Below are 25193 nucleotides of genomic sequence, written 5' to 3'. Positions count from 1 at the left end.
GTCCTCAGGGTCAACAGTGGAAAAGGTAAGGAAATTCAAATTCCAGAAGATCTATCCTTGGACCATCATGTCAATGCAATCATGATTAAGGTTTGCAAGCAGTTATATATTTTTTTAGGGTTTTGATGAGATTAGGAATGTCACCAAAAGACTCTTGCAAATGTCTACAGGTGTACTGTGGAGAGCATTCTGACTGGTTACATCATTGTCTGGTATGGAGGTGCCATTGCTCAGGACAGGAAAAGACCACAGAGGGTTGTAAAACACAGTCAGCGGCAATCATGGTCATTAGTCTCCCCTCCTTTAAGGACAAGTTTAAGAAGTGGTTCTTAAGAAATCAGCCTCTATCATCAAGGACCCTCACCACCCAGGCCATGTCCTTTTCTTCTCATTGCTACCATCAGAAGGAGGTGCATAGACCCTGAAGACGCACACCCAAAATTTTTCCCCTCTGTCATCAGATTTCTGAATGCATGATGAACCACAGACACTACCTCACTTTTTTCTCTTTTTTTATTTAAGTATTTATATTTTAAACCTTGCATTTTTGCATCTGTAAATTATAGCAATTTTGATTCTGTAATGCATAATTTGTCACAAAACAACAAATTTCATGACACATGTTCATGACAATCAACTTGTCTCTGATTCTGATTCCTCAGCAGCTACTGGTTAACTCGGAGACTGACTCATCTCAAGCATGAAAGGGATCCTATAGACTGGATTTACAATCAACACACACGCGTGTGCGTGCACACGCAAACACAGACAGACACACATACACACACACATACAATATTCAAAATAACAGTTTTTCGTCCTTGTCATCAATATAAACGATGACTGCTAAGCAATTGACATTGCTGGATAATTAGATCAGTTAACTGCTGTGCAATGTAGAACAAGTGTGTGCTTTCCTTATAGAGGGCTATGGAGTACGGAGATTCTAGGCAGTTGTTAAGAGTAGATTATTACGGTGGCACATCACTGTGGGCAAAGGGTCTGCACTCTGCTGTAGATTTATATGCTCTGTTTGTTTTAAAATCTGATCACAACCTTATAAAGGCTTGAAGAGAAAATACATATGCAGTATCTTTAAGGAGGAAATGTACTCAATAAGATAATAGTGTAACTAGACGTAATCGAACTAAATTTTCTGGGATACAAGTTGCAGTGCATTAATTTGGTTCTCCGCAGTTTTATGTATGAAATTAAGCTTCTAAATGTTGTAAAATTAAGTTATGCTATTTGTTATTTGTAGTTATTTGAGCACCTGCTTTTGCACTGTAATGTAAAATGTATTTAATTTAAACACACAGCACAGTAACAGGCACTTTGGCCCACAAGCCTATGCCGCCCAGTACATTTTGAATGGTGGGAGGAAACCTGAACACCCGGAGGAAACCCACGCCGACACAGGAAGAATGTACAAACAGACCGCACCAGCTTCGAATCCAGGTCTTTGGCACTGTAGCAATGTTACACTAACCACTACGCTAATCATGTAATAGATTCAAGATGCAAGATTCAATTTATTGTCATGTAATAAAACAGCATCATATTACACCAAATTGTTTTTTCCTGCTGTAAGGCAGACAGATTCACCATTGGCAGAAATTGCTTGAAGCGTCTGTTACAGTCAGAGAAAGAGATGCAAAAGGGAGACCCCCCCCCCCCCCAACCCCAAGTGGCCGAGTGCCCATAGTTTCGCCTCCCGCACTTCCGCAGCCACACCGAGTCCAGTCCAAACCAATGGCAACCCGAGCTCCAGATTTGAACCTCGGACCCAGTCAGGAACCCTTTAGTGCCTTCAGCACCTCTCGCATCCCACCTCCGACACCTGGTATCCCTTCCACCAGTTTCAAGCCAGTCTGCAGGCCGCCGCGAGTCCCCCGACAGCAGCCTCCAAGAGCCCACAGCCTTTGTCCTCACCTCTAGTAGACTGCAGCCTGCAGCATGGAATAATTAGTTTTAAAAATACTTGGACTTGGCAAATCTTCATTCCACTGACATGAATTTGAAGCCTGAAGCTCTTGATCACAGGAGCCAATATTGATCTGCTATCATGAAACTGCTCCATTCTAAATGATGAGAAAAATGGACTGCTGTGCTTTTTGTAATCTCTGTGAGGATCTAGCGAGGCAGACTCAAGCCCAGCCAATGTTTGGATGGGAGACTACTTGCAAATTCTGCCTCCTCTGTGAATTCACATTAACCAGCAGGCTGACTGGACTCAGCTTGAAGTGAATTCGTAACTCTGGATGAACAATTGACTACAAAAGATTCAGTGAATGAGAAAAAAAATGATCCAAGTTGTAGATTTATGACGATCTCAGTCATGTGTTTCAACCAAGCAAGTATTATGATAAAAACACAATGCTGGGGAAACTCAAAAGTGTACTTTAAATAGCTAAGATGAAGATACATAACCAATGCTTCAGACTTGAACCCTTTATCAAGGTACCTTGACGAAGGCCTCAAGCCCAAAATGTTGGTTATGTATCTTGATCATTGCTAGATAAAGTACAATGTTTGACCTACTGAGCTTTACCAGCATTGCGTTGATGGTGTCTGCAGACATCGTGTTTTACAAGTGTTATAATAAGATTTATGACGATCTCAGGCCGACAGCATCGAGTCCACGCTGCTGAAGATCCAGCTGCACTGGGTGGGTCACGTCTCCAGAATGAAGGACCATCGCCTTCCCAAGATCGTGTTATATGGCAAGCTCTCCACTGGCCACCGTGACAGAGGTGCACCAAAGAAGAGGTACAAGGAGTGCCTAAAGAAATCTCTTGGTGCCTGCCACATTGACCACCGCCAGTGGGCTGATATCGCCTCAAACCGTACATCTTGGCGCCTCACAGTTCGGCGGGCAGCAACCTCCTTTGAAGAAGACCGCAGAGCCCACCTCACTGACAAAAGACAAAGGAGGAAAAACCCAACACCCAACCCCAACCAACCAATTTTCCCCTGTACCTGCTGCAACCGTGTCTGCCTGTCCCGCATCGGACATCAGCCTGCAGCTGATGTGGACATTTACCCCCTCCATAAATCTTCGTCCGCGAAGCCAAGCCAAAGAAAAAAAAAGTTAAACAAAAAAATTCTGCAGCTGCTGGGGTTGAGTGCAGGACACAAGAGGGCTAGAGAAACTCAGAAGGCCATATAGCATTCAAGGAAGAGTATTGCAAGTGTTGATTTGTATAATCAGGGCCCAGAACACAAAGATTCAAATCCAGGTGTAAACCTCTGGTAACCCTATGAGTACACAAGTCCAATTCAAAAGTGCAGAGAGCAATATAGCAAAAGGAGACAAATATTCAACATATTCCTTGAGACCATGAAATATCATATACAATCAGAAATGGTTTCCAAGGCTGAACTCAAATGAAGGAAAAGGTCCAGAGAAATGCTGTTACATCTGGTTGTATATGTACAGTCAGATGATAATAAACTTGACGAACATTGGACAAACTAGAGGTTGACAAATAAAGGACATGCACTTGCACTTTGGTAGTTCAGTAGTCAAGACAGGGTAGACCAGAGTTATTCTCACTGGAATTTGGAAGAATAAGAGAGCATTTCATAGAAAATGTAACATTCCATCAGGAATACATAGGTTAGATGCAGGAGGTATGTATAGGAGGAATGGTCTTATCTTCTTTCAGTGATGGAGGATGAGGTGTACAAAATGATTAGAGGCATTGATTGTGCAGATGGCTACAGGTTTCTTCCCAGGGAGGAAGTGGCAATCATGAGGGGACATAGTTATAAGTTTTCCCACACAGTGATGGAATGCGCTGCGGACACTGGTGGTAGAGGCAGGTACAGTGGGATCTTTTAAGAGACTATTAGATGGGTATCTGGGACCGAGGAAAATGGAGGGTTATGCAGTAGAGAAATTCTAGGCAGTTGTTAGAGTAGGTCATTAGGTTGGCATAACACTGTGGGCCAAAGAACCTGTGCTGTGCTGTACATTTCTATGTTCAAAATGGTTGGTGCTGCATTAATTGCCTGCAAGATTGATTTGCATGTGTGCCATTTCACGGCCTCCTTGCCAATGGTCAGCATCACAATGTGCCCTGCAGGAAGTGCAGGCCACGTTTCAGGCTTTTACTCTAACCTGTGCCCATCTATGGACACGAGCAAGCTCTAGTGTTCTTGGCGACCTTACAGCAGATGGCGAACCTTGGCACTCTCCTCTCTGCTGATTCAGACTCTGAAAAAAGGCAAGTTCCCGATGTCACTCCCAGCTGGGTTTTGTGAAGCCTGCAGAAAAAGGTCTGTGGCAGCTGGGTAGGTGGGACCAAATAGGCCGGGGGGGGGGGGGGGGGGTGCTCCTGATCACCTTGGCACGCCTTCTTTCATGCATTTGCATGTAAAACATGACATACTGTGATTGTGATGCACTAAAGAGCTTCCAGCATAAAGGTGAAGCAGGTATTAACATCTAATTACATTGTCACGTAGGGCCTAAAGGCACAGCTGGCATCGAAACAAAAATCCTCTGTCAATAACATATGCCAAGTGAGCTTTTCCACTTTTCTTTGCAGATGTTGGGGTGTAGGACTGGAGAGGGGCTCACGGAATCCTCGACAACACTAACCTTCCTGGCATCTTTCCATTATCTGGCCCCTGCCTTCTCCCACTTCACTTCAAAAGTTCCTGATGCAATAATGGAGGCTATGAGATACAAAAATGAATACGTATCTTCATCAGGCACAGAGGCTCATGAAAGTTAAGGTGCCAGCTGGAAGCAAAAATAACAACAAAGAATGTGTACATACTCAAAGCAATTGCTTTTCAAGTGTTCTTGTCCCTGCACACTTCACCATCTCTCACACTAGGCTTCAATGCCATTTTCTAAAGGCAGTTACCCAAAGACAGGACGACAATTTGCCATCCTCATTCCTACCTCTTTTGCCTGTGTTAATGAATGTGTCCACCCACACTGGTTGAGGCGTCAAAACAACACCATCGAAACATTGAACAGAGCCTGAAACGAATAGCCAACAGGCATGGTTTCTGTCAGATGTTCAAACCTCCCTCATCACATAACCAACAGAAGCTAATGTGATTGCTGGACCAAGAGTGAAACCCTTAATGTCACTGCAATGACATTCCTAATATTACATCTGATGGTCTCTGCCAAAAAGCACAGAAGTTTAGTTACAAAGACCAGCTAAGGGGGTAAAAGGATCAGTTCTTCCCGTTTCCAGCTCCTCTTCTTCTAATTTTGACTTCCTGCTTAAAGACAATAAGCATATCTACAACCTCACAGTATGCTGCACAATATACAGGTTAGCTTGATAGGTAGAGTGACTTAAGCAAGGAATTAAGCATCTTCCAAAAGTTTAAAAAGGAGACAAATGCCTGCTTTATGCACCTTGCTCCTAAACTGGATGGAGGTGAATGGGGATGACAGAGGCATGCAGCACTGAAGCTTTTATTCTTTATTGACATGCAGTTAAATAGGCAAATTCTGCAGGGCTTTGTGGATTCATTCCCATCACCCTATAATAGTGCAGGCCACAGACATGTTGCTTTCTTTCCTACTTTTCTGACCCATGATCACAGACCCTTCTCTGTCACAAGAGATGCAGGTGGACATAGAAGATCAGCCGAAATATGTTGGACCCGAAAGATGGATAAGCTTTCACCTCTATGTTTTCAGTCAGTTTGCCAGCAACAAAAAGTCCAAATGTGTCCAAAATATTCATTTCTTTCTCCACAAAAGCTCCTTGACCTATTATCTCTTCCAGTATTTTCTGTTTTCATTTCAAATGTCCAGAAGCTCCATTATTTTGTTTTGGAAATATTGTTTGCTTCATTTCCATTTCTCCAGAAACCTCGTTGGAAAACAATCCTGCTGTTCTCCTCAAAAACACTGCTTGTTCCATTCCCCTTCTTCATTTTCATTGTTTTTCGTTTCTTAACATAACATAACAATTACAGCACGGAAACAGGCCATTAGGCCCTTCTAGTCCGCACCGAACCAAAAACCCCTTTCTAGTCCCACCTCCCTGCACAATGCCCATAACCCTCCATCTTCTTCTCATCCATATACCTGTCCAACCTTTTCTTAAATAATACAATTGACTCCGCCGCCACTATTTCTCCCGGAAGATCATTCCACACGGCTACCACTCTCTGAGTAAAGAAGTTCCCCCTCATGTTACCTCTAAACCTCTGCCCCTTAATTCTTAACTCATGTCCTCTTGTTTTAATCTTTCCTCCTCTTAACGGAAATAGTCTATCCACATCCACTCTGTCTATCCCTTTCATAATCTTAAATACTTCTATCAAATCCCCTCTCAACCTTCTACGCTCCAAAGAATAAAGACCTAATCTGTCCAATCTCTCCCTATACTCTAGATGCTTAAACCCAGGTAACATTCTGGTAAACCTTCTCTGCACTCTCTCCACTCTGTTTATATCCTTCCTATAATTAGGCGACCAGAACTGCACACAGAACTCCAAATTAGGCCGCACCAACGTCTTATACAATCTCAACATCACCTCCCAACTCCTATATTCCATGCAATGATTGATAAAGGCCAGCATACTAAAAGCCTTCTTCACCACCCTATTCACGTGAATTTCTACCTTCAGGGAACGATGTACTGTTACTCCTAAATCTTTCTGCTCTTCTGTATTCCTCAATGCTCTCCCATTTACCACGTATGTCCTATTCTGATTCTTCTTACCAAAATGAAGCACCTCACACTTATCAGCATTAAATTCCATCTGCCATTTTTCAGCCCACTTTTCTAAGCAGCCCAAATCCCTCTGCAATCCTTGAAAACCTTCTTCATTATCCACTATTCCACCTATCTTAGTATCGTCTGCATATTTACTAATCCAATTCACCACCCCATCATCTAGATCATTAATGTATATAACGAACAACAATGGGCCCAATACAGATCCTTGAGGCACACCACTGGTCACCGGCCTCCAACCTGACAGACAATTATCCACTACCACTCTCTGGCCTCTCCCCTTCAGCCAATGTTCAATCCATTTGACTATCTTAAAATTTATACCTAAAGACTGCACCTTCCTAACTAACCTTCCATGTGGTACCTTACCAAAGGCCTTACTGAAGTCCATATAGACAACATCCACTGCGCTACCCTCATCCACATTCCTAGTCACCTCTTAAAAAAATTTCAATCAGATTGGTCAAACATGACCTTCCTCCCACAAATCCATGTTGAGTGCTCCTGATCAGACCCTGTCTATCCAGATGTTTATAAGTACTATCTCTAAGAATTTTCTCCATTAATTTACCTACCACAGACGTCAAACTTACAGGCCGATAGTTGCCAGGCTTCCTCCTTGAACCCTTTTTAAATAGCGGAAACACATGCGCAATGCGCCAATCCTCCGGCACTATCCCCATATCTAATGACATTTGGAAAATTACCGCCAGAGCCTCTGCTATTTCCTCCTTCACTTCTCTCAATGTCCTGGGGAAGATCCCGTCTGGTCCCAGAGACTTATCCACCTTTATATTCTTCAAAAGCCTTAAAACTACACCTTTTGTAATCTCTATATTCCCCATATTTACCCAATTTGCTTTTTTTATCTCACATCTCCCAATATCCTTCTCCTTAGTGAATACCGAAGAAAAGAAACTGTTCAATATCTCCCCCATTTCTCTAGGCTCCACCCACAGTTTTCCGCTCTGATTTTCTAAGGGACCAATTTTGTCTCTAGCTTTCCTCTTACCATTAACATATTTGTAGAACTCTTTTGGATTAGTTTTCACCCTGCTTGCCATAGTTTACTCGTACCTTCATATTCTCTGGATATTGCTTATTTAATTCCACCCTCCACCTTTCTTTGCATTTTAAAACCTGCCCACTCTTACATTTTTCCACTGCTAATGGAAGTGACATAATTATTAATTTGTTTTTTTTCCCTCAAAATTTGCTTCCTGATTGGTAATCACTTTCAACTTTTTCTGATCTTGTCTCAGATTTCCAACAACTGCAGTATCTTGTGACTGCATTCAGTGTTAGTACGTTAGAATATAGAACAGTGCAGCAGCTCCATTGGTCTACGTATCAGTGCTGAGCACGATGTCCAATTCAAACTAAAATCCATTGATTACACTTGACAGATATCCCTCCATTCCTGTCATATTCACATATCTATCTCGACGCCTCTTTAACGCTACTATTCCATTTGCTTCCACTACTACTCCTGATGACCAGTTCAGGCACCCAACACTCTCTGTGTAAAAAAAAATATAATGCCCACTCCCTTTAAACCTCCTCTCATCTCATTTTCAATGCATGTTCTGTAGTAAGTGACACTCTTACTTTGGGGGAAAAAGAATTTGACTGTCTATCCTATCAATGCCCCTCATAATTTTATAAACTTCCATCAGGATGCACCTCAGAGAAAATAATCCAAGCTTGTCCAACTATTCCACATTACTCATATCCTCTAAACTCATACCCTGATAAAGCTCTTCTATACTCTTTCCAAAGCTTCTACATTTATTTTCATAGAACAACAGAATTGCACAAAGTATTCTAAGTGTGGTTTTTAAAAATCAAAGGACCAAAACCAAAATCTGAATAAAACCAGTTTTCTATAGATACAATGTGACTTACTTTTGTACTCAATGCCCCATCCAATGAAGTCAAACATACGATACACCTCTTTATCCTCACAATTAAAGACCAACCTTATCCTCATTCCTAACTATTTTAAAACTTAAGGAGTTGTGATCCCTATTCCCAAAATGTTCCCCTACTGAATCTCTGGTCACCTGGCAAGGCTCGTTTGCCAATGCAAGGTCCAGTATGGCTCCCTTCCTGGATTGACTATCTACATGTTGCTTCAAGAAAACTTCCTGGATTCTACCCAATCTACCCAATCTCCTGCTTCTAAGTACATCACAATCAATATTGGGGAAAAATAGGGCTGCCCTCTACAACAACCCTGTTGCTTTCACAGCTATCTCCTCTCAGAATTGTGTTAGATTAATTAAATGTGAAAGGATTTATTTTTATCACCTTCTAGCAAGGCTTATTTATTTTGTCATTTATTTTAGCACAATTACAGACACATTTAAAAAGTAGCTGAACACAAAATATTTACGTTTTGAGTCAGAATGTCTTCAAACCTTATGTTCTGCATGTTTGATAAATGCTGTAAATAATCTGGAGAAAGTCTTTCAAATTTAGAGCATTTTTTTTAATTGATGATTTCAGAGAGTCGACGGATCTCCAACAAATTTAGTGCAGATGTCACTTTGCAGATATTTTGCAGAATTCCAGGTAGCCAGATGTGATACTATATTTCTGACAAGTGTATAACATTATCAAACCCTGCTGTCATCACTGTTCTATCTAAAGGTACTTATCCTTCCACATTGTTATAGGGTAAACCAATCATATTAAACAAGCAAGCATGAAGAAACTTTGCTAAAGAGCCAAATGTCATTGCAAAATAAATTTTTACTGAATCTACATGTTGAGGGTCATTTATTTCAGTATTTCTTAAAGTATTTTTAAATGAATGATATGTCAAGATGGATGAATGCCAGGTGTTATAACATGAAAGTGTTCTATTTAGTGTTGAGTTCCAATACTATATTGAACCCTCCCCCCCAATCTACTTTTCCAGTCTCCTTTCCCCTCTCTCCGCCCCCCCCCCCCCAATTTTCCCTCTGTCTCCTTTTGTAGAGCCAAAATCAATTTTAACCTTTCCTTTTATCATTTCCAATTAACCCCTTTTGTCTGTTGTTCTGGACTCTTCCCCCTCCCATTCTTTCCACAGCCTTTAATTCAGACACTTGTCTCTTTCTTCACCCATACCTTGAGGAAGGGCTAAGGCCTGAAATGTCGGTAATATATCTTTACCAGCTGTGGATAATGTGAAACTGGCTGAGTTCTTCCAGGATTTCTGTGTTTTGTCTACAATCTAAGTGTCTGCAGAAGTGCGGGTCTTACTCCTGAGTTTCAATACTTCCAAGTCAAGAGCATTTTAAATCCCCACAAGATAATCACTACTGAATTTCTAGGGACTTTTAAAAAAAATATTTTTCTCTGAATCTGTAGGAGTTGGTAGATCTTTCCTTTCATAACATCAAAAAAAAACAATGGGTGACATGGAGCTCAACGCACACGCTGTAGTCTATATGCACAGATTTCTTTATCTATTCTGCCATCTGTGCATTACAGCTGGAAGATTTGGGTCTCAGTCTGGTAGCTGCTGTATAACTACTGTCTTAAGTGACTGTGGGAATAAAACAAGTACATCTGTTGTTTTCAATCTTCTAAAACATCACTGGCACTGGGAGTTTGGTCAGCAGTGCTGCATATACTGAGAGATTTTGCCATCTATTCTGGACTGCACAATATATAAGAAATAATTTGAATTGAATGCATAATTCTGTTGTCGACTATTTCCAGGCTTTTTTTTTTAAAAGGACCATCAAAATTTGGCTCAAAGTACTTCTTTATGATATGAACAGTCTTGTTCAAATTGTGGGCATGAATGCAATTCGAAACAAATACGACTAATATAGAGATTGTTTAATTAGTAGATGTCTTTCCAATACCCACTATTTGGAGAAAAGGAAGTCATTTGGAGAGAAATGTAGGACTGCAATGTGTAGTAAGTCCAATCAACAGGTAGGCTATGTTAGGGAACGACAGAACAAATTAAAAAAAATCATTTTCCTGGAGGTACTCAATAGGTCAAGAAGCATCAGTACATGAGAGATTGTCAACATTATGGCCTGGAGCCCTCCTTCCTTCTTTTCCTCTCACTGTTGCTCCCTGACCCACTGAGTTTCCTCAGCAGATTGTTTGTTGTTGCACATTCCAGCATCTGTACTCTGTTGTGTCAGCAGAATGAGCGTGTACTCTATTTCAATTTGATAATGATTATCACAGCAAAAGATGCAAACTCTACCTTAAACCTCCAACGTATTCTTCCTTTTCAAATATTGTGATGTCTGAATAGCCCAAGCGTGCCAAAAATGAGGCACAGCTGATGCTGGCAGGCCCACATCCAATCAAGGCGATTTTAGCATGGAAGCTTGGAGGTAATTCTTGAGGAGATGGAAGTGATGGATCTCGAACCTGAGGAATTTTCATCTCTTTGAACACCTGAAGTACAAATCAGAACACATTCAAGACATTATTTATTCCAGATAGTCCCCCATCACCCTGGTCACAACCTCTTCTCGCTGCCACCTTTGGGCAGAAGGTACAGAAGCCTGAAGACCTGCACCTCTATGCTTTAGAACAGTTTCTTTCCAACAGCTATCAGGATCTTGAACCTCCACTTGTTACACTCATTAAAGACTTCCCCAACACCACAAAAAGATTGCACTATTACAAAGTCACTTTTTTTTTGCACAAGGATAAATATGAATAATTAATATCTTTGAAAAAATGTATTGGCTCTTTTATTCAATCACATGTATTACTGTCATTTTTTAGTTGCTTTTGTTATATTTTTCAGAGTACCTGTTCAGATGCAGCAAGAAAAAAATTTGGTTCATATGTACACTGGGCAATATATATGACAATAAACTCATTATTAAATGGAAGATAAGTATTCTGGTACTAAAATCCCAAGTTCTTAGTCATCTGAATGTTATCCTCTTCTTGGGTTCTGTTATGTTTTGCAGTAGTGATGACTTAGTTGCCAGAGAAGAATTTGTGCAATGGACCATAAAGACATTTACAATATGGTTGGGGTGGTTAACATTGAGAAGAATACCACAGACAGTATTGCCATCAATGGTAAAAGAACATGCACACACACACACACACACACAGAGAGAACAGTCTGGAGAAAGACTGAACGCATTGCAACAACTACTGAAAATCCAGAAACACTCAGAGGGCAGGTCACATCCGTGGAAAGAGAAGCTGTGTCGGTTTTGGAAAATCTTTTGTCAGAACTGGGAAGGAAAGGAAAAACAAGTTGATTTTCCATCGCAGCAAATGTCAGAGTGAGACAGGGAGGATGTGATCCTGTACAGTCAGAGTCATACAGCATGGAGCAAGACCTTCATCGCAACTTCTCAATGCTGACTATGTTGCCATTTTTTGCCTGTATTTTGACATCATCCTCCTAAATCCATACGTTGGTCCAAATGTCTGTTGGATGATATCATTATACTTACTTCTATAGCCTCTACTGGCACCTCATTCCAATCACTGAGTTACAAAAAGGCCCAAAGTAACCATGAGGAACCTTGGCACATTATAGCCTTCTACACTCATAATCACATTTCAATTTTAGATAATCCCTTCCTTCTTTCTTTTTTTTTAACCAAAAATACACTTTATTCACAATAAATATTTCCACCCTTACTTTCATACCTATACATTCCTGTCACTGAGAATTGTTACATTCAATTCTATTTATCCCATTTCCATCAGTGTGGCAACTTGTCGCTTCTGCCCCCCCCCTCCCACACTTTCCCTTGGTCTCAGCCTCTCAATGTCCAGTAATGGGAGGAGTCTAGACTGTGGTCCTTCCCCACAGTGCCCTCGTGTTCCCTGCCCCAAGCCTCAGTGCATCCATCTGCACGCACCCCTGCAACCTGGAATGCACCAGTTGACAGCATTCCCTCACTGACATCCCCATGTGCTGGGGTGATGGTCTTCCAGCAGTTCTGGATGTCTGAAACTGGGTGCTGCTGCTGCTGGAGATGAATCTTCGCAAGGACCCTTTATCCCTCCCCACACAAGTGCGAATCTGCATTCAGGAAAGAAGTAATTGACTGTCTCCTCTCCACCACAGTCATCTTGGGATATATGTGCATGGAGGGTGACGTTCCAGTCATACAGGAAGGATCTGACTGGGAGCATTCCTCTCACTGCCAGCTAGACCAAGTCCTGGTGCTTGTTAGTGAGTCAATGAGTCATTTTGCAAAGATTTATTATGATAGCCTTAGCTGTAGCAAAAAAATGTATTATGTCAACCTGGAAATCAGAAGAGAGCCTGAGAGTACAGCAATGGTACATAGAAATAAATAAATGTATTCCATTGGAAAAAATAACATATAATTTAAGAAATAACATCACAGTATTCGAACAAATTTGGGAACCGTACATGGAACACAACAGAGAGGGCCTACCACGGACCTCCACCCCCTAAAATAACAGGAGAAGAAGACAAAATGAACTGACCCAGTATGTAAAAGTAGATGACACAAATTTCTTGTTTATTTTCATTGTGTGATGACATTGTTTAATGGGTTTAATGTATCATATAGGTTGAACGTTGAGTGGCTGGGGAGGGGGGTAAAGGAGGGAGGGAAGGGAGGGGGGAAAAGGGGAGAAAATGACACTGTGTATATTCAAGAGGGAAATGTTTGTGTGTATTTTGGTTAGTATGGTTCATAGTGTGAAAAATAAAAGAACTTTTTTTTAAATGAGTCATTTTGCTAGATGACCTGGACAGTCTGCTCAGGGAACCACCCCACTGGATCCATTGAGTCTTCGTCTCTCAGAGATTGCAGGACGTTCCACGATGACCACTGCCTGATGGCCTTGTTGTCAAAGGTGTTGGTCTCGAAAAACTATTCCACGAAGGATAGGGGGTGTGGCAAAGTCCAACTGACTGGGATACCTTGTGGCAAAAGGGTCAGGCCAATCCGTGGCAACACCTGGGGCTGGTAGAACCTCAGCACATAGCGGCACTTGGTGCCCTCATACTTTGGTTCCACGCCCCGCTGATGCAGCAACATATAAACATGGTTATCAGGTTGAGGGCTATGTTGGGTAACACCTTGCCCCCATTGTCTGGTGACTTGTACATGGCGACCCTCCAAACCCTTTCCATCTTGGATTCCAATATGAACCGGAAAATATGATGAGCGCCAGGTCAGAGGTGCGGGGGATGCACCTTTTGCACTACCCTCTCAACCTGAGTCACCAATTTCAGGGATTGGATCCAATATAGACAGGAGGTAAGAGAACCAGAGGAGTGTTGATAAATATACAGTATATGAGAAAATAAGTTGCAGAAAGACTAAGTAGGAAATGGTGCTGATGGATATGATCTAAGTCAGCATATGCTTGATGGGCCTGATGAATTTTGATATTGTTATAAAATAAAAGAAAGTGAGAACTATTTCAGGAGTAGGTACCTTTAAATTGGTTAATCTCTAATTCAATTAATGTAGCAGCAGCTACCAAGCAAGAGACTCACAGCCACCTCGTTGGGGCTTCTCAACGACTGATTTTCTCAAATCCCGCCCACGCCCCTTTAAGGGCAGCATGAGGTTTGCCCCTGCGTGGGCGGTGACGTCATAACCGCTGCCCGAGGTGCACGTTGGTTAAAACCACGAAGCATAGAGGTCCCCAGACGGCACCATCTTCTCATGGCTGCCCCGCCACGTGGCAGTACAAGCGGGGCTGGTTCGCCTCGAGTATGTGCGCTGCCACCCAACCCCCCCCAGAACCAGCTTATGCGTCCTGCCAGTTAGGCGGACGGCCTCGCCGCTTGGGCTGGGCCATTTGGATCAGTTGTGAGAGGTCCAGATGTGCCGCAATCAGGTGGTCTACCGTAAACAATTCACTTTTACCCCCAATGTCCAATGTGAAGGTTTTGCTGGACCGCTGGAGGATTCTGTTACGGACCTTCGTAAGGATGCTGCAAGGGTGCAGCGTGAGGGCCGCACCAGACAAAGACGAATTCAGCCGCATCCAGCTCTTTGGGCAGTCGGGTTGATCGGGTGCCGTGGTGCGTAGGAGGCGAGGGGGCCAGCGAGGCGAGTTTGTTATGGAGGTCCACAAACAGGGACAGGTGGTCGGTCATGGAGCATTTTTGCGGGCCGAAGAACTCACCAGGTAGCGACAGTGGCGTGCCATACACCAGCTCTGTGGACAATACCTGCAGATTCTCTTTTGGAGCCGTCCTGATGCCAAGGATGACCAAGAACAACTCATTCACCCATCCAGGACCAGTGAGGCAAGCCATGAGGGCTGACTTCAGGTGGCGGTGAAACTGCTCCACCAGGCCGTTGGCTTGCAGGTGATATGCCGTGGTGTGGTGGAGCTTAATCCCCAAAGAGCTCGTCAGCTGAGTCCATAGGGCAGAGGTGAACTAAGCATCTCTGTCGCTGGTGATGAGTGCTGGGACTCCGAACTTGGCGATCCAGTGGGCAATCAAGGTCCTGGCACACATTATAGTGGAAGTGTCTTTGATGGGGATGGCTTCTGGCCATCTCATAGACCGGTCGACCACCGTCAGCAGGTAGCACACCTCCCTGGACACCGGTAGAGGGCCCCATGATATCAACATTGATATGCTTGAACTTTTTGATCACTGGGTTGAACTGTTAAATTGGGGCCCTTGTATGCTGGTGGACTTTGGAGGCCTGGCACTGTGTGCAGTTGTTGGCCATTTGGGCGACCTCCTTCTTGAGCCCGTGCCACATAAATCGCTCCGCCACCATCCGCATAAATGTTTTGACTGAGAGGTGTGCTAGATTGTGGACCATGCTGAAAGCCCACGACCTCCACTGCGGCAGGACTACCAGGCGCGGCAAACCGGTTGAAACATCGCAGAGCAGTGTGTCCGGGTTGTCCGGTAAATGAATGTCCTGGAGGTTGAGCCCAGTAATGGCGATACAGAGGGCCTGCGTCTCTGCGTCGTCTCTTTAAGCCTGTGTCAGCTGAGTGTAGTTTAGGCCGGGGGAGAGGATGTAGATTGTGGTTCGAGAGAGCGCGTCTACCGCGATGTTGTCTTTACCTGCCCTGTGCCAGATGTTGGTGGTGAACTCCGACACATAGGAGAGGTGGCGCTGCTGGTGGGCCAACCATGGATCTTTAGTCATAGCGAGGGCCTGCACGAGTGGCTTGTGGTCAGTGAACACGGTGAATAGCCTGCCCTCCAGGAAGTACCGGAAGTGTCAGATGGCCAGTTAGAGGGCCAGGAGCTCCCGGTCGAAAGCGCTGTACTTCAGTTCCGGGGGCCAGAGGTGCCTGCTAAAGAAAGCCAGCAAACGCCACTGCCCATCGACCCACTGTTCCAGCACGCCACCAATGGCCATGGCTTAGGCGTCTCCCTGAAATATACAGAGCTGTCTGCACTTACGAGCCTGGACTCCCCAACTTTGGTGATAGAAGCACCAGGTGGGATGGTGCTCCTCTGGCTTGTGTTTGGGGGAGGGCTGTGACCAGCTGGTTCCTGGGCGGGTGACCTGGCTGAGGGCAGCCTCATTTTCCATTTTGGTTTGCCAGAGAGTGTCTGCTCGGGCTGCGACTCGCCAAGGATCCGTGAAGTCCTCATCCGCCAGAAGGAGTTGAATGTCCTCGGGCATCTGCTCCAAGAAGATCTGGTGGAACAAGAAGCAGGGCTTGTGATCCTCTGCCAGCACTAGCATCTCGTCCATCGGGGCTGAAGGTGTTCAGACTCCTAGCCCGTCTAGGTGCAGGAGTCTGGAAGGGCCCTGTTGTGGGGAGAGACCAAATGTGCCCAGAGGATATTTTTGAGGTCAGGGTATTTACCCTCAGCTGGCGAGTTGCAGATGAGGTCGTCCACCCTGGTCATCCATTGTGGCGTCTGAAGAGATGTTCCTGAGGTGAAACTGCGCCTCCGCCTGCCCAAACCACTTACGTGGGCGATAGGTCCAGAAGGGGGGCAGTTTTACGGCAACAGCGTTAATCTCATGCTGGGAGACCAGAAAAACATCTGGCTCGTTGGGGTCACCAAATGTAGCAGCAGCTACTCAGCAAGAGACTCACAGCCACTTCGTTGGGGGTTCTCAACGACTGTTTTTTAAAATCCCGCACTTTCCCCTTTAAGGGCAGTGACGTCATAACGGTTGCCCTAGGCACACGCTGGGTTAAAGCCACGAGGCAAGGAGGTCCCCCGACGGTGCCATCTTCTTGTGGCTGCCCTGCCACGCAGTAGTACAAGCAGGGCCGTTCGCCACGAGCATGTATGTACGCCGTCACATTAATTTATTTAAAAGATAAAACATCAAAAGGTCAAAAAGTTTTGAATGAACTTTAAATGTGTAAAAGATGTTTGAATTCCAGGTTCAGAGAACTACCAGCAACTTTAAAATCCTAAGCTGGAAGGAATTCATTATCATTCATAAGAAGAATGTGATTTGACATTATGGTTTTAAATGCACTTAAGTCACTTTTAAGATCACCGGTGGTAGATTGGAGGGTGTAGAGTAATTGATGTGAGGGCATGTCTGTATTTCACTGAGCAGCAACATGTATGTCTAAACATTTAAGATAAATCCTCAAAGTTCACAATATCATCCAGCCAAATGTCAATATTTTAAATGCTGGAAATAAAGCTGAATTTTGGGCAAAGCAACGGCGATTGGTTCTCCACTCCCAAAATCAAGATTTCTAAATTCTCGGTTCACCTCCTTGTGAGAAAGCATTAAAATTGGCAAGAAATGTTGATACCTACTTGGCACATATCTAATAGCTGAAAAAATATAACATTGCACCCTTTGCTCATAAGTTCAGCAATAAGATATTTGCAAGATTGACCGTCCCATAACCCAAAGTATTGGATCCTTTCGAAAAGTATTTCAAATTAGAATTCTCTTTTAGAAATGTCACAGATGAAAGAAGGCTAAAACTAAAATATAGAAAAATGCAAGCTAATAAAGCAAACAATATTGTCAAGTCAAGTCACCTTTATTTATCGTTCATACCATGCTTGCACGGTGAAGACGAGATGGCATTTCTCCAGGACCACGGAGCATAGTTAAATAAATATCAGTTAGAATAGGAATTAATCACATTGACATAGTAAAATATTAAGACGTATTCAGTAAAAGTCCACGATACACAATCCACATGAGATCTGGGAATTCATGAGCCTGATGGCTGGGGGTAAAAAAACGGTTGCCCAAACTGGACACAAGGACCTGAGCGCTGCAGTTCTCCTACCAGATGGCAGAAGGGAGAACAATTTACTTGAGGGGTGTGTGGAGACCTTCACAATGTTTATTGGCTTTTGCCTGCATTGAGTACTGTAGATGGTAGGAAGAGAGCCCCCCAATGGTCTTTTCAGCTAACTTCACTATCCTCTGCAGAGTCTTGCAGCCAGCTTCCAAACCAGGCGGAGATGCAGTTGCACAAGATGCTCTCATTATATCCTCTGTAGAATGTAGTGAGGATGGAGGGTGGGAGGTGAACTTAAAATAATTCAATTTAGAAATCAAACGGGTAAAAGTGAAAGCTTATCTGAAAAAAGCAACACTAAACTCACAAAATGCAGCACAGAAATGGGCCCTTCGATGTTGACTGTGATGCCTCCCTTATCTCTTATTAGCCTTCATTAGGCACAAATCCATCTTTGCCTCTTTTGGGTTGGTTATCTTTTTTTTTGTTCACCGATGGGATGTGAGTGACACTGGCACGCATTAATTTTCCATCTTGATTACTGTTGAGAAGGTGATGATCAGCTTCCTTCGTGAAAGGCAGTGTTTCAGCACCATTTGGGAAAAAAAGTTGCAGTGTTTCCAACTTGCAATGATGAAAATGAATCAATACATTTTTTAAAGTCAAAATCCTGCTTGTCTCAGATGATGGTGATGGATTTCCAGTGCAGCTTATTGCCCTTTCATTTTAGGAGGTCAAAGTCACTGAATAGGGAAATGCTGTTTAAGAACAGCTCAGTTGGTTGGAAGAGAAGGAAATGATACAGAGCCAGTGGTGAGTACGTCAGAGAAATAGGCTACAAGGTCTTGGATGTTTGCAGTATGTCTGGAATTGGATGAGTCCAATCAATGTCATTTATAACACTCTTGGTCTGTGCACTGCGGAGATGGTTCAACTTTCTATAGGTACTGAGTTGCAATTCTTCTCTCCAGTAGCATAGCAGTTAGCGTGATACTACTGTAGTGACAGCAACCAAGGTTGGAATCCAGCGCTACCTGTATGAAGATTATACGATTTTGTCCCACCCTCCAAAAGGTGCAGGGTTGTAGGTTAATTTAGGTGTAATTCGGCAGAATTGGTTTAAATGGCCAGAATTGGCTTCTACTGTGCAGTAAATAAAATTTAAAATTAATTATTTGCTTTAATAAAGCAGCTTTAACAGATTAAATATTCCAAACTCCTTCAAGGTACATTATCAAAAAAAACAATTAACACCGAGCTACAAAAGGAGATATTAAGGCAGGAAACAAAATGTTTGATCAAGGTGTTAGGATTATTGAACATTTTCCAGAGGCTGAGCCCAAAGTTAAGATTCCTGGCAGATGAGAGTCTAGAAACAGGATTAATTGCTGTGCCAAAAATTGGCACATTCAAAATTCAAAAAATTGGCCAAAGACAAGTTTGCTCAAGGTGGTTTACATCCAGAGCAAAGAGCGAGATTAGGAGTTGGCACAGTTGCCAATAAAATCATGGTAAATTTTGGAGCTACTGATGGCATGCTGTGCACCAACATGAGGTGATCAGACCTTAAAGGCACACGCCCCATGTGAGGAAAACAGCTGCATGATGGCCATGAGGCAAAAGATGCTGTGAGGGAAAGGCAATGACCACTCAGATGTCCTGAGAGGGTCATTAAAACTGCTGGAAATAATTAGCACATAAAATTACATGTTAATTTCCATCCAATCAAATGTTTAACTCTGCCATTTCAATGACTTGGTGAAAAAGATATTAGGCCAAACTCTGCAGTTAATAGAGAGCCAACGATGTTCACCACTGTTTTGTGAATAAAGATTGAAGTTATTTACAGCAATCTGGACAGCACCATGTTTTGGACAGAGAGAAATGGGTAAACATAATTATAATTTTTAAAATTTAGACTTACAGCATGGTAACAGGATTTTTTAGCCACCCAATTATACTCAAATGACCCACACCCCAGATACGATTTGAATGATGGGAGGAAACAAGAGCCCCCCCTCATGGGAGGAAACCAGAACCCCCCCTCCCCGGGGAAATCAAGCACAGTGAGAACATACAAACTCCTTTGTTACGGGGTATATTATATACTATATATAAATGTCTTTTAAAGAGATAGATTGTGGGGGGGGGGGCGGTTCAGTGTGTAGGTCACTTCACAGAGTAACACTTCACAAATGACATGGTGGCGGCGCATATATTCGTGGCAAACTGGCCCCACTTGTATTGCTGCGCTAGTGGGGCAGCCACGAGAAGATGGAGCCATTGGGGGACCTCCATGCCACATGAGTTTGAGCAAGGCACAAGCCTCGGGCGAGCAGGGTGACATCACCGCCGATGCAGGGGCGGAGCTCACGCCGCCTTTAAAGGGGTGCCCGCAAAGTTTGAATAAATCAGTTTGTTTAAATTTCCAACATGGTCGTGGTGTGTTTCAATCTGTGTAGAAGCCGCTACATTGGTGACCCCAGTGAGTCCAGACCGTTTTTCTGGCCCCCAGATATGAATTCTGCAGCAATCAACGCAGTCGCAGTGAAACTTCCCCCCTTCTGTACGCATCACCCACACACTTGGTTGGGCAGGCGCAGTTTCACCTCCGACACATCACATCAGACACCACAATGTTCTACCACATCATGAGCGCACTCGATAAATAAACCGCGGCCAGGGTGGACAATCTCATCCACAACCCACCGGAGGAAGGTAAATACCTCGCTCTCAAAAACCTCCTCCTCGGCACCTTCAGCCTCTCCCCGTGGCAACGCGCCTCCAGGCTCCTACACCTGGATGGTCTGGGCGACAGAACCCTATGTGCCCTCATGGATGAAATGCTGGCATTAGCAGAATGCCACAAATCCTGCTTCCATTTCAAACAGATTTTCCTTGAACAAATGCCTGAGGACATACAACTCCTGCTGGCAGATGAGGATTTCTCAGATCCACGCCAAGTCGTAGCCCACGCAGAAGTCATCTGGCGGGCCAAGCGAGAAAACGAGGCCGCCCTCAGCCAGGTCACCCAGCCAGGGCCCGATTAGCCGCATGCCCCCCCCCCAAGCACAAATCGGAAGAACACCACCCCACCTAGTGTTTCTACCATGAATGTTGGGGGGGCCCAAGCCCGCAAGTACAGGCAGCCCCGTACATTCCAAGGAAATGACCTGGCCAGCCGCTGTTAATGGCTGCGACGACGGGCCACACGAACAGACTCCTGCATGTGACCGACAAGTCCAGTGGCCGACGTTTCCTGGTAGACACTGGAGTCGAACTGAGCATAATCCCCAACTCCGCCCTCGAGACTCACACCCGCGCACGGGGCCCAGCTCTACAGGCAGCCAATGGATCCTCTATTAAGACCTTCGGCACATGCAGCTCACAGATCCAGATCGGCAAGGACAAGTTCCGCTGGAAGTTCACATTGGCCTCTGTGGGAACAGTGCTGTTGGGAGCTGATTTCCTCTGGGCACACAGCCTGTTGGTGAACATCAAAGGCAAGCGGCTGGTAAATGCTCGCACCGTCCAATCCATCAGCTTCAATGCCACAGACTCTTGTGACCTGGGGATAGCTTCCATCAGCGCCCCCAAGGACGAGTATTCTTGCATGTTTGATGAGTTTCCCTCCATCCTGCAGCTGCAGTTTATTTCTGCCATGCCCCAATATGGAGTCTGCCACCACATCTCGATCCAGGGCTCACCCCCATGCCAAAGCCAGGGGGTTGCTCCCTGAGAAGCTACAACTGGCAAAGGAGGAGTTCTCCAAACTGCAGGAGCTGGGGATTGACCGTAGATCGGATAGCCCTTGGAACACCCTCCTCCACATGGACCCCAAGGCTTCTGGGGGTTGGCACCCGTGCAGGGACTACTGTTGCCTCATTGATGCGACCACACTGGACTGATACCCCATCCTGCACATACAGGACTTTACGGCCAACTTGCAAGGTCCCCAGGTTTTCTCAAAATTCGACCTGGTACGTGGTTATCACCAGATCCCGTTCCACCCCGACAACATCGGCAAGACCACGATCGTCAGCCTGTTCAGCCTCTTCGAGTTCTCCAACCCCAGACATTCCAACACCTGATGGACGCGGTGGGCAGAGACTTAGACTTTGTGTTTATCTATCTCGACGACATCCTCATCGCCAGTCGGGACCACAATGAGCACAAGGTCCATCTCCGTGCACTATTCACCCGCCTGGCAGAGTTCGGCCTCATGGTCAACGTGGCCAAGTGCCAGTTCAGTAAACAGTCCCTGCAGTTCCTCGGCCATGCCATCTCCATGGACGGAGCTGCCCCGGCACCCAAAAAACTCGCAGCTGTACGCCAATTCCTGCAGCCCGACATCCTCAAGGGACTACAAGAATTCCCCAGCATGGTCAACTTTTATCACCAGTTCATCCCAAAGGTGGCTCGCATCATGGAGCTGTTGTTTGCACTAATCGCCACCAAAACAAAACCCTGGAATGGACGGAAGAGGGCAAGAATGTTTTCTGATGACAACTGGATGCCCACACCGCGCTCTCAGTGGATGCGTTGGCCACTGCCGTCAGGGGCGTACTGGAGCAATCAGTCAACGGCCAGTGGCACCCGCTTGCCTTCTTCAGCAGGCACCTCTGCACCACCCCTCCCCCGGAACTGAAATAAAGCGCCTTTGACAGGGAACTCCTGGCCCTGTACCTGGCCTTCAGACACTTCCGGTACTTCCTGGAAGGCAGACCATTCACTGTGTTCACTGACCACAAACTGCTCACTCAGGCCCTCGCTATGTCAAAGGACCCCTGGTCAGCACGTCAGCAGTGGCATCTGTTCTACATATCGGAGTTCACTCCTGACATCTGACACTGAGCGGGTAAGGACAACGTCATGGCAGATGTGCTCTCAAGGCTCACCATCCACAGCCTCGCCCCCGGCTTGGATTAAGCCCAGCTAGCCTGGGCACAAAAGGAGGATGCAGACACACAAGCTTTCCGCATTGCCATCACGGATCTCCAGCTCCAGGACCTCAAGCTGCCGGACAGCTCTGACACGCTGCTCTGCAACGTCTCCCGTAGTTCCACCGCAATGGAGGCTGCAGGACTTCAGCATGGTCCATGATTTGACCCACCCCTAGGTGAAGACCTCGGAGTGCATGGTTGTGGAATGGTTTGTGTGGCATGGCCTCAAGAAGCAGGTGGTCCAGATGGTGAGAAACTGCATGCAGTGTCAGACCTCCAAAGTCCAGGGCCATGTAAAGGCCCCGTTACAGGAGTTTGACTCCACGGCCAAGAGGTTCGAGCACATACACATCGACATCATGGGCACCCTGGGTCCAGGGATGCCCGTTATTTGTTGAGAGTGGTCAACCGCGCAATGATGTGTTGGAAGCCATCCCACTGAGCGACACGTCTGCCAAGACCCGTGCCAGGAAACTACGCATCCACTTGATCACAAGGTTCGGGGTCCCGGCGCACATGACGAGTGACAGGGGGTGCCCAGTTCACATCCGGCCTCTGGTCACAGCTGGCAAACCGCTTGGGGATCAAACTCCACCATACCACCACATACCATCCCCAAGCCAACAGACTAGTGGAGCGCTTCAACTGGCACCTAAAGGAGGCTCGCCTCACTGATCCTAGCTGGATGGACAAATTGCCCTGGGTCCTGCTCAGCATCAGAACAGCTCTGAAAAAAGATCTACAGTATCATCTGCGGAGTTGGTCTACGGCTCGCCACTGTCACTACCTGGGGTGTTCTTTGGCCCGAGCACTGGCCCCACAACTGAGAGTCGGATCTTGCTGGCAGACTTGCAGGGTAAACTCGCCTCACTAGTGCCCCCACCACCATCCCACCATGGCTGCTGCCCGTCCTGCATCTCCAAGGAGCTGGCCATGACCGATTTTGTTTTAATTTGGCAAGATCCGCACAGTGTGCCCCTGCAGCGCCCCTACGAAGGCCCCTACAAAGTCCTACAACACTCAGGCAAGATATTCACCCTGGGGGAAAAGGGGAGTTGTTCACAGTCAACCGACTCAGGACAGCACACCTGGGCCTTAGCCAGCTGGTAGTGATGGCCCAGCCGAAACGACGAGGTCAGCCACCCAAGCGGCGAGACGTGTAAGCCGGTTCTGGGGGTGGGGGGGCATTGTGTGGCGGCGCACATCCTCGTGGTGAACCGGCCCCACTTGTACTGCTGCACCGACAGGGCAGCCGCGAGAATATATCGCTGTCGGGGGACCTCCATGCCACGTGGGTTTGAGCAAGGCACGCGCCTCGGACGAATGTGGTGACGTCACTGCCAACACGGGGGCGGAGTTCACGCACCATTAAAGGGACGTGCACGAAATTTGAATAAATCAGTTCATTGAAACCTCCAATGTGGTCATGGTGTGTTTCAATCTGTGAAGCAACCGCTACAACATCTCATTTAAAATGCAAGAGCCTTGCTGAAAGGGAGACATTGATGCACCACTGCCTTTGCAAAGACAATGAAACTACTTTGGAAGGAAGTTCAGAGGCAGATGCAAATGGCTCGATGGCCAGACTCAGGAAGCTGATTCCAGGGCCAGCAATCTGTCTGTTTGCTGTTCTAAGGGGGTTCAAGTGGTTCTCACAAGCGGGCGGGGGGGAGGGGGTGAGTAGAGGGGGGGTAGAGAGAGAGAGAGAGAGAGAGAGAGAGAGAGAGAACGGAGTACTGCTGTTCTGCAGTACCTTTTGGTAGGCTGCAACATGGCAAGCTGGCAGGCTTGTTGAAAAGCCATTTTAAAGATGGGTTGTAAGTTCTGAATTCAGCCTGTTGTAAATCCTTGTAGTTCTTACAAGAGGAAACAAGAGGAACTTTGTGGTGACCTGGAAGAAGAGGTTATCATCTGGAAAACACATGATGGGGCAAATTCCTTCAGCAAGACACTGAAGTGACTGATCGGAAGGAATCAGTTTGTGTGTGTCCAATGAGCAACAAATCTCCCTCTGAAACCAATGAGAAACTTCCTGAGTGGTAATCATTTAACTTTAAGTACCAGAGCCTGACGAAAATTCATAAATGTTAAATACTGTGCATAGTTTAAGAATTGCCTAATACCGGTGAACTTGGAGGAGTGAGAAGTGAGATTGGACTGTGAATCAAAGAATTTTACTGAACATATACACATTACATTGATGTGCGCTTAGAATTAGAAGAGGGTTAAGTTAATAGTATTAAGTTAAAGTTTGATCTTGTTTTTATGTTCAAAGAAAATAAAAGTAATTTTTGTTAAGTAACTATTTGTCTTGGTGAACTTCTATTGCTCCTGGGTTTTGGGATCCTCTGGGCTCGTAACACCTTACAGGCAGCACTGG

At 45.3% G+C, this 25193-nt stretch overlaps 1 protein-coding gene across 5 annotated transcripts in view; it reads right to left on the bottom strand.

The window, feature by feature from the left end:
* Positions 1-25193, bottom strand: part of LOC138763967 (dihydropyrimidine dehydrogenase [NADP(+)]-like) — a 1056199-nt gene that overhangs the window by 594479 nt on the left and 436527 nt on the right. For all 5 annotated transcript variants that reach the window (XR_011357924.1, XM_069939063.1, XM_069939065.1 and 2 more), the window contains exon 6: positions 10939-11135. Coding sequence is in view for 4 of the 5 variants with exons in the window: in XM_069939063.1 (XP_069795164.1) it covers positions 10939-11135 (197 nt within the window). In the remaining variant the exon portion in view is untranslated. The remainder of the gene's footprint in view (positions 1-10938; positions 11136-25193) is intronic.

Source organism: Narcine bancroftii, chromosome 5, assembly GCF_036971445.1.
Source record: "Narcine bancroftii isolate sNarBan1 chromosome 5, sNarBan1.hap1, whole genome shotgun sequence".
Lineage (NCBI taxonomy): Eukaryota > Metazoa > Chordata > Chondrichthyes > Torpediniformes > Narcinidae > Narcine > Narcine bancroftii.
The sequence above is the reverse complement of the archived record's forward strand: the minus strand, read 5'-3'. Positions and strand labels throughout refer to the sequence as shown.